At 43.9% G+C, this 15,464-nt stretch overlaps 2 protein-coding genes across 4 annotated transcripts in view; one reads left to right on the forward strand and one right to left on the reverse strand.

The window, feature by feature from the left end:
- Positions 1 to 203: 203 nt before the first annotated feature.
- sv2 (synaptic vesicle glycoprotein 2) lies at positions 204 to 12,160 on the forward strand. 3 transcript variants are annotated; one of them, XM_080504860.1, is made up of 13 exons: positions 204 to 332; positions 2,178 to 2,276; positions 2,363 to 2,524; positions 4,252 to 4,414; positions 5,226 to 5,347; positions 6,013 to 6,176; positions 6,275 to 6,355; positions 6,459 to 6,554; positions 6,685 to 6,773; positions 7,971 to 8,098; positions 8,237 to 8,332; positions 9,049 to 9,208; positions 12,128 to 12,160. In XM_080504860.1, the coding sequence occupies exons 1-13, from the start codon at positions 251 to 253 to the stop codon at positions 12,147 to 12,149; spliced, it is 1,464 nt and encodes a 487-aa protein (XP_080360986.1). In that variant the 5' UTR covers positions 204 to 250; the 3' UTR covers positions 12,150 to 12,160. The 3 variants fall into 3 exon arrangements, with proteins under 3 accessions (XP_080360986.1, XP_080360984.1, XP_080360985.1); XM_080504858.1 differs by lacking the exon at positions 12,128 to 12,160 and adding an exon at positions 10,201 to 11,326; XM_080504859.1 differs by lacking the exon at positions 12,128 to 12,160 and adding an exon at positions 10,201 to 11,326 and having other exon boundaries at positions 9,140 to 9,208.
- Positions 12,161 to 14,739: 2,579 nt separating this feature from the next.
- ap3b2 (adaptor related protein complex 3 subunit beta 2) overlaps positions 14,740 to 15,464 on the reverse strand; it is a gene marked incomplete at both ends in the record, with an annotated part of 43,197 nt that continues 42,472 nt past the window's right edge. Inside the window, 2 exons of the mRNA XM_080505496.1 lie at positions 14,740 to 14,890; positions 15,071 to 15,209. Of these exons, the coding sequence (XP_080361622.1) occupies positions 14,740 to 14,890; positions 15,071 to 15,209 (290 nt within the window). The remainder of the gene's footprint in view (positions 14,891 to 15,070; positions 15,210 to 15,464) is intronic.

The following is a 15,464-nucleotide window of genomic DNA, read 5'->3' on the forward strand; positions in this document are numbered from 1 at the left end:
CGCAGCACGCACCCTCCAACAGGGGGGGAAACAAACCCTGCCAGCCGCCTTGTCTCTCCACTTCCTGGTCCTGGTCCTGGTCCTCCTCCTCCTCCTCCTCCTCCTCCTCCTTCCTCCCTCCGGTTAGCTCCAGCGTTAGCATGCAGGCACCTGGACCCAGACGGAGTTAGTTTACAGGCGATTTAAGCCCGACCCAGGCGGCGTTTTCTCACCGAGGACCCCCGGCCCCCAGGAGCGGGGAGAGGAGGCGATGCACGGCGGGGAGATGGAGGCGAGACGGCCGCTTCTAAGCGGAGACCCGCTAGATCCCAGCGAGCTGGACTCGGATGAAGGTAAACAGTTTGTCCACATCACTGGAAATAAATGAGAAAAAAAACAAAACAAAGAACATGTAAAAGTTATAGTCAAGCACGTGATATGAAAGTTGCTAAAACCACAAACAACGTGGAGAATTGTGGTAGTTTTCATTCACTGTGTAAACCTGATATTTATGAAAAGATGAGGTGGAAATCACTCAGCTGCTTTTTGGTTTGTTGTTTTTAAAAGCTTTGTCTGCTCTTTTAAATTGAACTTTTTTTTACTTTATAATTTCTCAATTACACATATACTGCCAGTCAAAAAGGGGAGGTGGGGTATAAAAACATACACTTACAAAAGAAATCAAACAGCATTGTTTTTATCATTATCTTTAATTTGTAAGATATCGTGCTGCCTAATTCACATACCTAACATCTTACAAATCAATCCAAAAAGTGAATTACAATATAAATTCCATTACCAGAAAAGTCCTGTGAATAAATGAATAAATAATAACAATAATGGTAATAATGTCATTCAACAATCAACATCAACGTTAAATAACCACACAGTTTGCACACAATTGGATTTGTCATTTGCAGTAATATCAATTGCTATACATTTCAATCAACGTGAGCTTTTCCATTTTAATATTTAATATTAATAACTAGTTTTAATATAATTATATTGAATTTGAATTTTTGGGGCCCAGGGTGCCTTTAGCGTTGGCCTGTATTGCCTAAACTAAGACCAGCCGGCTCTGACCCTAAACCGTGAATTTGTTGATTTTAGTGTCCAAATATCGTTCTTTGGTCTTTGTTTGATGACTAAACAGTTGTGAAACCAGATTTCTGTGTTTTGTGTCGCAATGTACGTCTTCTTTGTGAGTGTCATGCCGTTGGTTCGGCTTTACAAACTGTGTTTTCTATCTTTTAATTTCCACTTTGTTTTAAGTACTTCTCATTTGTCACTGTTCAGATTGTTCAGGAATGCTTTGTCCTCCTGTCCTTGCTTTGGAATACTTGCTATTTTAAAAATGTCTGCACCTTTTATGCTTTGACATTTTTCTGGTTGTTTCCTGATTGTTGTTTATTTTTTAGCCGCATACAAGATTTTCAGATTGAGAAATGTTTTGTTTTCTATCGAGCATTCTTACGTCTTTGTTGATGAACAGATAAACTTTGATCAAATTCATGTTTTTCATGCATTTCTCGTGCATTTATTTGTTCACTTTTTGCAACATAGCAATTGTTTCTGATATTTTTTTACTGTTAAATGATTGTAAACTATAGAAGTGAGGCTCTGACCTGAACATCCCATTGCAGGAAGATTCTATCTGAATTTCTAAATGATAAATTGCATTCAGCAGCAAATCCAAACAAGCAGTAAATGCATGTAATGTTCAATACTTCATCTTGTACAATATATATTCTTTAAAAAGATGATGGTCAACAGAAGAAACACATTCAAAAGATAATGGACATTCCCTGTTTTACCTCGTTTTATATACTAGTTTGGTTTCATATACTATTTATTCTTGTCTTCTTCACTTTCTTTTCCTCAATCTATCCACAGTTTTCTCTTTTTTATTTTGCACTCAGTGGGTTTGCACACAGTTTTGTTGTTCTTTCAGTACAAAGACAATACAGATTCTCAATATGAAAGAAAACTCCAAATAACAAATACTTAATATTTGTATGGAACTTATAAAGAATGCTGTTTGGAAGAGTAATCCTCGCTGCACAGAGACATTCCCATCATCTACATAAGTGTTTGTATTTATCTTGAATCGTCTTGTTGCAGCGGTGTTCACGATCACTATTCTTTTTTCACCTGACTTGTTATTTGTGTGTTTTTTTTATTTTCACGCTGCTTCCCAGGTGAAGTTATTTTCGAGAAGGGGCCTTCGGGCGCCTCCGGTGAATCGGGTGGGAGCGCGCCCAGGATGTTGACCTACGAGGAAGCAGTGGAAGTGGCAGGTAATATGGGGGGGGGGGGGAGTGGATGAGTGAACCCGGCGTTTCCCCGGTGACGGGCGAGTCTTGTAACCGTCTCTCCCCCTCAGGGTTCGGCTTGTTCCACTGGCTCCTGCTGCTGGTCTGCGGCTGGGCCAACGCCAGCGACGCCGTGGAGATCCTCTGCGTGTCGTTTCTCCTGCCGACGGCGCGCTGCGACCTGCAGCTGACCTCCTCCGACATGGGCCTGCTGACCGCCAGCATCTTCCTCGGTCAGTCGCAATGTTATGACGCAACCGGATTGTAAAAATATTTTAGGAAACATGAAATGAAATCAATGTTTTCTTTGAAATTTTGTCAATTTTCTTAGTGGTGTGGCCGGATTGGAGTCTCTTGTGGGCCGGTTTTGGTCCACGGGCCTTATGTTTGACGCACCTTTATTTAAAGGGCTCGTGTTATGTCACTTCCTAACGGTTTTCTGACAGTCATATGTGTCCTCATAGTGTAACGACACCCCACAAGTGAAGAAAGTCCGTCCCGTCTCTCAGGTGCTCCACCTTTTAGTGAACGTGTGCTCATACAGGCAAATCAGAGATTTTCCCTTCATGATGTCATGCAGGGAAATAACCCTCCCTCTTGCAGTAGATACTTTGACCCTTCCACGGGTAGATGAAAACTTACAAAGGTTACTGATATAGTGAATAAATTCATTAGAATATGAAAAAAAACATACCAGCTACCCTTCGCTAAAGGTAGCAGGAGCTAGCATGAGCTATTTGATAATAACTGTAACAAAACAAATGACCAAACTAAGCAACACACTCAGACACACAATATGTTTAACTCGTCATCTTCAGGAGCCTCTTCTGAGCCAGATTCCGGTTCAAACTGGTTCAACGACAGCGTTTATACGAGTCATAGCGATAAATCCACCGAAAACGTGTAGTGGTGCTTCGAATTAACTTTCGATTAATTCATTAATCTCTGTTGCTTTAGCGTCGTCGCTGCTATTAACAGCATACTTTAAAATAAGACTCGCAAAAGGTACAGCACTTTGGAACGTCGTTTTAAATGCTGTGAAACGACGGTCGTCAGGACAGCTGCTGGTTCCTGTCGGGGGTTTAACTTCCTGTTATTAGCAGCAACAAGGGGACACGACAGGGTCACCAGTTGGCAGTGAAACCACTTGATCCGAAACACCGGAGCTCTTCTCCTCGAGGCGAGTCTGGGGGGTCGGCGTGGCCGGACACAGAAACCGCCTGTTCTCAGTAGAGGGACTTTTAGTTCGGCAGGAATTCGGGACCAAAACTGGATAATATGGGAATTTTTAAAGGGTTAAATCAGTGACTCTCAAACTCTGAGCCCCGTAACAGTTCAAATCTCTTCTTCATCTTAAATCATGAATATAAACTGGTGTTGGGATGCAGAAGCATCCAGAATAAAAACGGATCGTTGTGCTCGCTGAAAGCTTTTATGTAGAATATTCGGCTCAGGCTTTATATATTTTAACAACGCTCTTCAGAGTCCCCCACCTCCCGATCTGTTTCTTTCAATCATGACTTTTATTGTTTGAGAAAATTATGTGAATAATCTCCTACCGGGCGAAACCCCCCCCTTCCCCCCATGTCCACCTCATGTTCTTTAGTTTTATGGCGACTGTATAAACACAGTTTGCCTCGTCTGCTTATTCAAACACACCAGATTGTTCCCGTAACGGTTCCTCTTCGCTTTATTTTGTTAAACTTTTTTTTTTTTTTTTAACGGCTGGAAATCGAGTCCCCTTCCTTTTTCGGGGGATGAACTATTGACGCAAAAACATAAGATTTAAAAAAATCACCCAGTCCAGCCGGCAAAGAAAAATCAACATCAAAGAAAAACAGGCGTATCTTTTTTTTTTTTTTTAATCAAAGATTTGACTCATTCTTATTCTCTCTCTCTCTCTCTCTCTCTCCCCTCTCCCTCTCCCTCCCCCCCCCCCCCCCCCCCCCGGCTCTGGCAGGAATGATGGTTGGGGGCTACATGTGGGGCTACCTGGCGGACCGCCGGGGGCGCCGCAGGGTCCTGGTGGTCTCCCTGACGGTCAACGGGCTGTTCGGGGGTCTGTCCAGCGCCGCGCCCTGGTTCTGGCTCTTCCTGCTGCTGCGGTTCATCAGCGGTGTCGGGTGAGGAGCGAGCGCAAAGATTTGCAACAACAAACGGCCGGTTTTAGTTTGAACATTTTATGAAATTTCCTCAATTCATTTTAGGAAATTAAGTGGTTGATTTCGTGCACTTTTGCCACATGCAGCGAGTTCTACTCACCGTATTCAGAACAAAATTCATATTTTGTCGTTAAGAAACATCTCCGTGACAGTTTTGTTTTAATAGTTGATCTCTGATCGTCGCACTTCACATTTATTCACTCCAGCTTCAGTAATCTGCCTCCATCATCCTCATAGTCCTCCACATAGTCCACTCTTGCATAAATTAGTTTTGTGACGACATGGCCTGGTTATATTTCCGTCTCATGGCTGTAATAATGTGCAACAGTCGACCATTCCTGCGTGTTTTTTTTTTTCTTTTTCTTCTTCCAGTGAAGCTTCAGTTCATTAATTCATCATTTAACTCTGTATCACGGTTTGATTCATATCTCAGTTATTGTAGTGTGGTACAAATCTTCTCATGACTCCAAACTCCACCAACTTAGACTTTTGCCAGATATTCTATAAATGGTTGGCTCACTTGTCTTTATGCTTACCTCTATAATCAAAAACGTTTATCTTAATAAGGACAAGAAGTTTCCCTTTGTTTCTGCCTTTGCTCCTTCATTGATGATCTCATTGTTCAAAGTGTTTAAACGAGCTGATGTGAAGATATGAAGTTTAGGTTACAGGAGTTGTGATTGAATTCCCTGATGTTCGTTGAATAAGTCAAACCTGCTTTGATTCTTCAGACACGGTCCCAGACTGAACCCCGCTCCGTTCTCCTCTGCAGGGTCGGTGGTTCGATTCCCGTCATTTTCTCCTATTTCTCCGAGTTCATGCCCCGCCTGAGGAGAGGAGCCATGATCAGCGCTCTGGCCACATTCTGGATGGCAGGAAACATCCTGGCCGCAGGTTCACAGATACACTGAGCTCGTCCTCGTCACGCTCAGCCTGTTAGATTGATCTGGATTTAAAGGACGCCTCCTCTGTACGGATGAAAGAAGAAAATCAGTGATATAGGAAACTAATACTCCTCTGCAACCAAACGCAAATAAAATAGACATCGGCATACTTTAATCTAATATATATATTAATCTATCTTCTGTTTTTAAGAGTTCAAGAGAGTTAAAATGAGCAAAATAAGAGAAATTATGTGTTTTATGTGTAGAAAATACAAATGTAATCAAATAACTGCTTTTTTTTTTTTTTATAAGTCTCACTGGATTAATAAAAGATCATGACAAACTGTCCTCGCAAACTCAAAATATGAAAACTTATGTCTTTAGTTTTTTTTTCTCTATCAGTTCCAGCTCTGAAGAAAATGTAAAACTACAGAAATAATGTAAAAATATAGAACAAAATGTAAAAAAAAAGAAAGTCAAACAGGAAAATATTTAGAAATATATGGAAAAACAGAAATATGTGTAAAAATAGAAAAACAATTTAAAAATACAGCAAAATATTCACAAGTGGAGGTAAAGTTGTGTAAAATGACACAAAAGAGCGACACACACACACACAGAGGACAGGAGCCCCAGTCTAACAGGTTACCCCCCCCCCGCCCCCTCCCCCTGCAGGTCTGGCCTGGGGGGTGATTCCTCAGACCTGGGCTCACTTCTCGGTGGGGGGGCTGGACTTCCAGAGCTGGAGGCTGTTCGTGGTGCTGTGCTCCGTCCCCAGCATCACCTCCGCCCTGCTCTTCAGGCTGCTCCTGCCCGAAAGCCCCAAGTTCCTGATGGAGGTCCTGAAACCCCACCAGATCAAGTGTGTCTTGTCGATTCCCCCCCCCCCCCCCCCCTGCTCTCTGTGACGCCGTCTTTATGATGTCCCCTCCGCCAGGCGGGCCGCCATCACGAGGCCGTGCTCGTCTTCAAGTTGATGTTTGGACTCAACATGATTGGAAAAGCAAAGACGTTCCCGGTAAGGAAGGACGGTGTGGACACGGAATCGCTTTGATCTCGGACGTCATGAACTCCTCATATCGGACTGGTGTGTAAAAATCTGCTGTTCATCTCTTCCAAAGGACTTTTCGTTGCGTACAACCTCCAGGCCCAGCGAGGACGTGGAAGACATGACAAGTTCTCCACAGAAAGAACATCTCTGCGGAATTTTAACAAAGGTAGACTCATCCTGGGTTTTTTTTTTAAAAAGCTCACAGACGGTCCTCAGCCTACTTTTGGTTCTTTGAGTTTCCATCGCCCCTCTGTCCTCTGGACCCAGTCTGACCTCTGACCTCTGCTTGTTGCCAGGTCTGGCTTCCTGTCAGACAGATGTTCGGCAGTTCTCTCCGACGGAGGAGCGTCGTCCTGCTCGTCATCTTCTACTGCATTTCCTTCGGGTGAGAGTTAAAATCGTCCCTCCTACCTCCTTTCCTATCCACTTCTCCTTAAATCCTGGAATGTGTTTAAGTGGAGGCCACGATAAGGAACCTTCAAATTCTCAATCAGCTAAGGAAAGGAGGCTCAGTGCTTCCTTTAACAAAGGAGACGAGGTCATGCTGCCCCACAATTGGTGACAACATTTAAAGGGACCTGCTCATCTCAGTGTTCAGGGAAACTCGTGACTGAAAGCAGATCATTTTAAGTTACCAATGCAATAATCTGCCTTGAATGACTTTAAATAATATAAAACCCAGATCCCAACCATGAATGTTCTGCGGATGTTATTAAACAAACACAGGAAAGTAACTTTGTGCAGCTTATTCTCAGTTTGATTGGTTATTTATTCACCCTGCAGCCTCTTTTGCTTTGATTTCCATTCACACCTTGTGATATTTCAGATTCTATCAGTGGGGGAAGTGGTAGGAATGTGCTTTTTGTAGTCCATTTTTGAAGATTTGTAGATTTTTCACCCCGGCAGACGTCGCCAATCTTCGCCGCCGTCAGATTATTATTATTACGTCACCCAGTGGAAGTGTGGTCCGGCTGCCACAACAACGTGATCACCTTGTGATGTCATCCCCGGGGTCGAGGAAAAGTGGATGGGAAAGGGTCGAGTCGGAAGCGCCCACAGTTCCCGCGGGGTCTGAAAAAGTCTTAAAAGTATTGAATTTACAAATCTGCATTTAGTACCTTAATAAATTCTTTTAAAGGTATTGAATTTCACTTGTAAGATGATACTTTCATCCTTACAAACCAAGCAAACTGAGAGCTTTGACAGGAAAACTGCAACGACACCAAGTTGGCAGAAGGACTAAAGTTTATTCTAGTGGTAGAATTAAAAAAAACAAAAAACAGTCTTTACTCCACAAACTATTCACGAGAAGAAAATCAACACTTTATATGGCACTCATGGAACAAGTGACGTCAAAGGGATTTGATATATTTTTGTATGTATGCATGTTTATTTATTTATTTAATACCTCATTGGAGTATTTTATTCATTTTAAATGGTTGTAATCTCTTTGTGTGTGTGTGTGCGTGCGTGTGTGTGTGTGTGTGTGTGTGTGTGTGTGTGTGTGTGTGTGTGTGTGTGTGTGTGTGTGTGTGTGTGTGTGTGTGTGTGTGTGTGTGTGTGTGTGCGTGTGTGCGTGTAGTTACTACGGCCTGTGGATGTGGTTCCCTGAGCTGCTGAGGAGGGTGGAGCTCGGCGGTTCGCCATGCGCCAACGTCTCCGTCAAGTCTCCGGCGCCGAACCAGAGCTGTGAGCCGGTCGGCACTGCAGGTCAGCCCCTCCGTTCAAAACACAATGGTTTTCATTTACTTGAGACGACGGAAAGGTATTTAGCAGCTTTGCTGTGTCGCCGTCAGTGTTTGGTGTTGCGTTGCTTCCTGACCTGCCGTGTTGACGTTGGGTCCACAGTGTACATGGAGGGCTTCATCATCGCCGCCTCCAACCTGCCTGGAAACATCTTCACCATCCTCATGATGGACAGCACTGGAGGGAAGACGCTGCTCTGTGAGTCTCTGCACCGGGACATTTGTCTTTCATCATGTAAACTGTGATTTTTAATTGTGTGTGTGTGTGTGTGTGTGTGTGTGTGTGTGTGTGTGTGTGTGTGTGTGTGTGTGTGTGTGTGTGTGTGTGTGTGTGTGTGTGTGTGTGTGTGTGTGTGTGTGTGTGTGTGTGTGTGTGTGTGTGTGTGTGTGTGTGTGTGTGTGTGTGTGTGTGTGTGTAATCACATGGTGGATGGTTGGATTATATCTTTAACAATTATTGTCGGTTATTGACCTTCAAGTCGATTCATTTGTTCTCAGTTTGGATGTTTTTCCACGAAAATGTAGCCGATGGTGTCGGATTACTGCAGAAATCCACCAGGTGCATTTTCTCTGGTTTAAATAACTAAATTCACTGAGGAACTGAGAAACGGTGTCTGAAATTTGACCCTGATAAATGACCTTTGACCCACTGTAGAAACTCTGAGCAGATAATATATCGCCTTTTTTTATGGGGAAAAAAACAATAAAAGCCATTTTTCTTTCCTACCGATTTAGTCAAATTCCTCTAAAATAAATAAGCAGGACATTGTTAGGGTGTCATAAAGACGCCAGTCACTCTCATCACTTCTATTGATACCAGATTAGTATAAACTTAAAAAGCCACTGAGACGTGCTGAATCTCTCTCCCTCTTTCTGTGGTTTGTTTTCATGTTGTTGTTTGTGTTGTGGCTGCAGCCTGCGGCCTGCTGGTGTCCAGTCTGAGCGTCTTCCTCATCTACATGGTTCAGACCAAAACTCAGAGTCTGACTCTGTCCTGCGTCTTCAGCGGCGTCTCCGTCATCGCCTGGAACGCGCTGGACGTGTTGGGACCCGAGCTCTACCCCACCAGGCTGCGGTCAGTCCCGTCCAGACCTCTCTCTCTCTCTCTCTCTCTCTCTCTCTCCAGCCGCTCTTATTAAGAAGTGACTTATTTATCAATATTAAGTGGCACATACCATCTGTGACCACTAGATGTCTCTGTATCACAACAAAGTTGCTGCAGGAGCACAGAAAAACCGTGTTTGACTCGCGGAAGATGGTCAAGGATTCACTTACTTCTACCGACTTGCAGTATATCTGTTCCTTTTTTCTTTCTTTTTCCCCCCCAAGGCATTTTTTTTTCAGTAGATACGACTTGTACTTATTCTTAAAAATGCTTTATATATAAAGTCGTTATTCCGTATTGTGCAGAAGCTACGTTAAGCCTGAAAATTCTGCCTCAGCTTAACTTTAATGATATTTCTCTCTGACGTGAGTAAGGAATTCCGCTGGTACAACCAAGTACCGATTCACATAAAAAAATAAAAAAATCAAATGGCACCATGTTTTGGTCCCGAAATGCATTTCTCGTGGAAGAGTAGGCGATCTTCCAAGCCGGACTTGAACGCAGCATTGCCACACGTTCAGACAACGCTACACAGGTTCGCTTTAAAAAAAAAATGCAATGCAGATTAAGCCGGCTGCAATATTTCTGACGAGGAGTGTGAAGCCAGTAGCAGGAATACTTCTGATCTGAGGAAACTCCTGACAATTGTCCAGCTTCAGTTCTACAACTCTACCATCACAGTGTTTCCAGAGGGGAAAGGCGTTTTCGTGTTGACGTTACAGTCGGACGTTGTTTTGATGTGCTTCTTAAAGGTTGCATTGAGTAATAAATGCTAAATTGAATACATCTTGAGATTCTATTATGAAACAAATGAACATTTATTACCACATAAACACACAAAACGACAGAAGCCTGGTACCGTTGAGTCCCGGCATGGATCCCCAGGTACCGCTTCAAGTGCCAAAGGTTCCCTTCCCTCGACACGAGTTCACCTCTCATGTCCACTGGCTCTGGTCCTGCAGGTCCTCGTCTCTGGGGTTCTTCACGGGGGTGGGCCGCGTGGCCGCCATCATGGGCAACATGGTGTTCGGGAGGCTGGTGGACACGGACTGTGCCGCCCCCGTGCTGCTGGTGTCGGTACTGCTGCTCACCGGGGGGCTGGCGGCTCTGCTGCTGCCTCAGACCAGACAGACGGAGCTCAGATGACCTCGAGATGACCTCTACTTGACCTCCACTCAGCCGTTTCAGAAGGTCTTCTCTTCTTCTCTTGTGACCCGGAGCTTCAGAAGAGCTTCAGTTAAAATCCAGCTTGAAGAGCAAAACCGAAGATTCCAGGAGAAACTCCGGCCGTTCTGCTTCAGAACTTTAAGGATTAAAAATCCACTTTTTCAAAGAGTTTTGCCAAAAATTTGCGACACCGAAAGGTTGACTGAGAGGAAATGTAGCTTTGTTTTTCTCCATGAAGTTACACAACCAGAGTTTACAAAATAAAAGCTTCAGAGACACGATCTTTTCTCCATTGGAAAAATGGCAGTAATGTGGAGCCAAATCCTGAAGTTTTCTTGAGATTAATATTATTTAACATCCTTGATATTTCGCTGTAAATCAATCATGACCTTGATAAGAAGTCATGTCTTTATGTTGTAGTAAAAGTCAGAAATGTTACTTTTTATGCTGCTGAGCTCAGAATTTGAGCATGTTTCCATAAAAATGTATAAAAAGATGGAAAAAAAGTTCTTTTAAAGTCTAAATATACACGTGCCTTTTGTATGTGACCAAATCTGTTCATTAAACTGACCAATAGTTCAGCTTTTCTCCATAAGATTCTGTAAAAGGAACAAATTTCTCCCTGTGTTGACGACAGTTTTGTCCCACCTGAACTGTTCAGGAATTGAACGGAAGTTTATGGAAAAACAAAAGTAGAATGTGTGTTCAGAGCCAACCGAGGCACCGTAATATAATAAATACGCGATACTTGAATGATTTCAACTTTATATGTTTGAAATATATTTGTAATTTATTTCCTTTGACACTAAAGTGTAAACGAAATTGCCATTTTTGATTTTCCCCACTTCAGTGAAATCATTTGAAGAAATTTGGAGATGAAAAGTTTTTTTTTTTTTGTCAGATGTTTATTAAATACTTTGAATGAAATACGTCTTGTGTAGTTTTTCTACAGAACGATAAATGTTGAGCAGTTCTTCCTGGTTGATGTCAGAATATTCCACCTATGAAAAAGGAAGATTTATTCTGAAGTCGTCATCAAATCTGATTTAAGTTTGGCGTCTCCTCGTCCAGAACAAACACGTCAAATAACCCAGGTCTCATTTGACTGATTCCATGAAACCAGATTTAACTTTATTAATTATTTCACTTCAGAGCCCCAGTTCAGTTTATAGACGTGTGATTTAAAAAGTTTTGAGTTCACTTTGACGAATCCAGTAAATTAAAATGAATTAGTCAAAATGATGCAACAGCGATGGGAGAAGCTTTGGGGACATTTACCATGATTGAAATTGTCTATATGTTGAGACTGATTGTTTTTTGTTTTGTTTTATTTTACTCTGAGCCACAACCAAGAAAAAGTTTAAATTTAAAGGTAATTATGGCTCCAGACCTGATTCACGTTTCCACCGCCGGTTAAAATGTAGGCCGGGATCACGAACGCCGCATTTATGGCGATGAGATATTTAAATATCACTGCTTGTCAGGAGTGACGTGACTCACTGACCAATCAGCAGACGGCTGACACGTTCTGGTGCCCAAACAAAAGGGTTTTTTTTGTTTTGTGCTGAATATTAATTCATCACCGACAAGTTCTGCGTTCCGTAAATTCAAATTGTTTGTGCCGTTGTGTCAGGTGACGTCATTAACCTCGTTGGTCCAGGATTTATTTTATTATGTCAAAAAGATTGTTCAATCAATTCATTTCTCTTCTCGCTGCCGCAGCACACCAGTCGCCATCATTTAAGAATGGGCGGGGCCTTTTCCAAGAGATCTGATTGGTCAAGGAGGCGGAGCTTCCAGCTCTTATCCAGGACGTCACCTCCCCGGCAGCAGGTTGGATATTGAGCGTAATTTACCAGGGTGATTCATCCCCTTGAGAAGAGAGCGAGTGTCGTAGTACAAGAAAGAAGAGAAAATCCAGCCTCTGCTCAACCTTAAAAAAATTCAACGTCCTTTTTGAAAAATGCGAGATTTAGTTTGATAAATGTAGATTTTTTTAAACCTTCAGTCTTAAGAGTCCAGTGTCAAAGAGATCATTCAGATTTTTAAAGCGGGTTAAAAAATCAAATGGTCCAGATCCGTTTTGAAAATTTTGATTTGATAAATCCAAGTATTTCTCCAGTTTATTAAAACATTTGTGTTTTGCTTCACGAGTCTGAGCCCAACTCACTTGGAAGCGTTGCGAGTGTAAAAATCCATCTTCACCTGATCCCAGCTCGGTGGAAACACAGCGAGAGCGGGGACACAAGACGCTTTCTGTACTTTTTATTTGTATAATAAATAAACTCGTAATACCTCAGGATCACATTTCACAACCACACACAGGGTATGACAGACCCACTTTTGGATATCTGGAAAGCAGACGACACGGAGAGAGGCCCGGCGCGAGTCGCGGCGCGGAGGACAACTCACGACTCGGCGGTTTCTCTTCTCGCGTCGAGAACGTCCCCGCGGTGAAAACGTCAGAGCCGAGAAGTCGGGCGGTGGGACAAAGAGTCTGACCGTAAAAACGTACATTATTTTTTTCAACAGAGATAAGTTAAGAAACATGCAGCTGAAAAAGAGCTTTCACCTGGAATCAAACGTAGTGAAGGACCGTCGGTAACGCTTTACTTCAAATTGGAGACGATTCAAAGCAAAACTAATCGTTTGATCAAAGCTTTGATGTCTTTCTGAACGGCTGTTTTGAGGCCACAAAGACAGAAAATGTTCCAAATATAATAAACTTCGACTTACTTTTTCATTATTCATTATTTTCATTATTTATCATCATTTGTGGGTGAAAAATCATGGAAAAACTGCCATAAGGATCACAATAAGACTTTCGTTAAAGGTTATTTGGGTAACGTGCAAATTAAAAACAAACATCACACAGCAATAAAGCCAAAAGATCCTTTCATGTGATCCATTTACGTACTATTAATGTCAATTTTAAGTAAAGCGTTACCAAAACTCCGAAATAAAACCGCTACTTCATGTTTGTCGGGTCAATATTCAGTGTCGCCATCTCACACACGCACACACACACACACACACACACACACACACCACATCATATTTCATGTTGCAGCCTCCAGGTTGTACAGTGATGGACGTGTGGACAGTCTTCCAACATGTCTTCTTCCGAATGGGACAATTTGTCAGTCAGTCGAGCCGGAAAACCTCCCAGCGACCCGTTAATGATTGATTGGAGATTTTCACGCCAGTGTTTCAGGGGGGATCTCCTACTTTAAAGCAGGTAGAGTTGTAACATAGAGGGGGGAAGAAATACTTAAAAAGGTCAAACTCAACAAAAAAGGTGGCAAAAAAAACCAATTCTTTGAAACAATTAATAAAACATGGATGAATATTTAATATATGTTGAAAATTCCTGTCCAACTGCTTCCAATTATCGCTTTGAATTTAATTAAATCTTTGAATTTTGACTGAATCATACTGTGTCCTTCTGAAGCTTTCAGATGAACCTCTCAGATTTTCCCTCGGCAGATTAAGTCGCTCGTTTGTTGTGTTTAAATATTTTAAATTCCTCAGTTGAGTCACTTCATTGTTCGTCGTGTCCTTCCAATGGCTTGTTGTGGCTTAAGTGGTTGCAGCGATTTTCACATTAGGAGCAAGCTCTTGAACACATCGGGTCTTCAACGCTAATCCTGCAATTTGAATTTTTAAAAAAAGTCTCCGACGTCTTAACGCTTCGAACGTGTTATATATTTATTGTCAGCAAATTTGAACGTCGTCAGCTTGCACACCTCGGTGTGGGTAGCCCACAGCTTCGGCTAGTATTGCGTTCACTCTTCCTCCTTACTACGCCTCAATACACCACCTAGTGGTGCAAACTGGTATTGCAGGGCTCAACGGGCTGTTTCTACACACGTCACAAAGATCGTCTCGTGAGATGAGCTTCAGCCTTTCTCTTCCCTGATCTCAGGCTTCCTTGATCTGAATGAAACACAACGATCGCAATATTTCGCTCAACTGCACTCGGCGTTGGGAATTATGAGACGACTGGAACGCAGCCAAATGGGAATCAAAGGTTGAAGTTTGAGAAACAAGCAGCCGGAATACAATGGGAAAAACCACGAGTTTTGCCTGAAAGCTTCAGAAAAGAGTCGCAGTATCTGCGGCGGAGCTTCTGGACGAATTCACGCGTCGCCGGTTTGGTTTTCTCGTGCGACCCGGAGCTGCACTCCTCCTCCAACCCCCCCTCCCCCCCCCAGGCTCTGAACAAAACCACCTTCTGGAAACGTCCCAACGGACGAGGAGAAACGTGGGCGGCGCTACACGGACGAGGTGGCGGGTGGACGGGGGAGGGTGGGGGTGTGGGTGGTGGGTGGGGGTCACTGCGTCAGAGCCTGCAGGATGTCCTTCACCAGCATGGTGCCGATCACCATCTTCTCGCAGTTGACCGTCAGCTGGGCCGACCCGTCCTCGCCCGTCGCCACGGTGACCAGCACCAAGCTGCCGCTGGTCACCGTCCTGCCGGCGAACCTGAGGAGAGGAGGAGCAGGAGGAGGAGCAGGAGGACTGAGGTCAGAGCAGCAGGTCAGAGGTCACAGAGTAAGAGGAGGAGGAGTTTAGGGGTCAGACGGTCAGATAGGAACTCCCGCAGCGACCCCGGTCGTCGTGGTCACAACCCCCCCCCCCCCCCGACTCCGCACCCGGTCTCACCTGCACTCCCTGTCCGAGCCGCACGGCACCCTGCTGAGGTTGGCGGCGGCCGTCACTCTCTGGACGATGGCGTGTTCGTTCCGGCACTTCCCGTCGAGCGTGAGCTTCTCCGTGATCTCGTTCATCCCCATCAGCTGGCCTGTGTGGGGGGGAGGGGGGAGCGGGGGAACACAGAGGGAGGAGCGCAGACGTGAAGAGTGACGAGACGTCCCGGTTCGCCGCGGTTCCTCCGTCACGACAGCAGTGAGAGTACCGATGCTTCCCACCGGGCGCACAATCAAGTACCGACAGAAGCCGAGTCGTCTGTCGCCTCATGACGATCCGGTGAACGACGAGTCGCGTCGATTTAATCAGTGGATTATTTGAATTTTCTCCACAGAAATGCGACGAGAGG

The sequence above is a fragment of the Blennius ocellaris genome, assembly GCF_963422515.1.
Source record: "Blennius ocellaris genome assembly, chromosome: 11".
NCBI lineage: Eukaryota > Metazoa > Chordata > Actinopteri > Blenniiformes > Blenniidae > Blennius > Blennius ocellaris.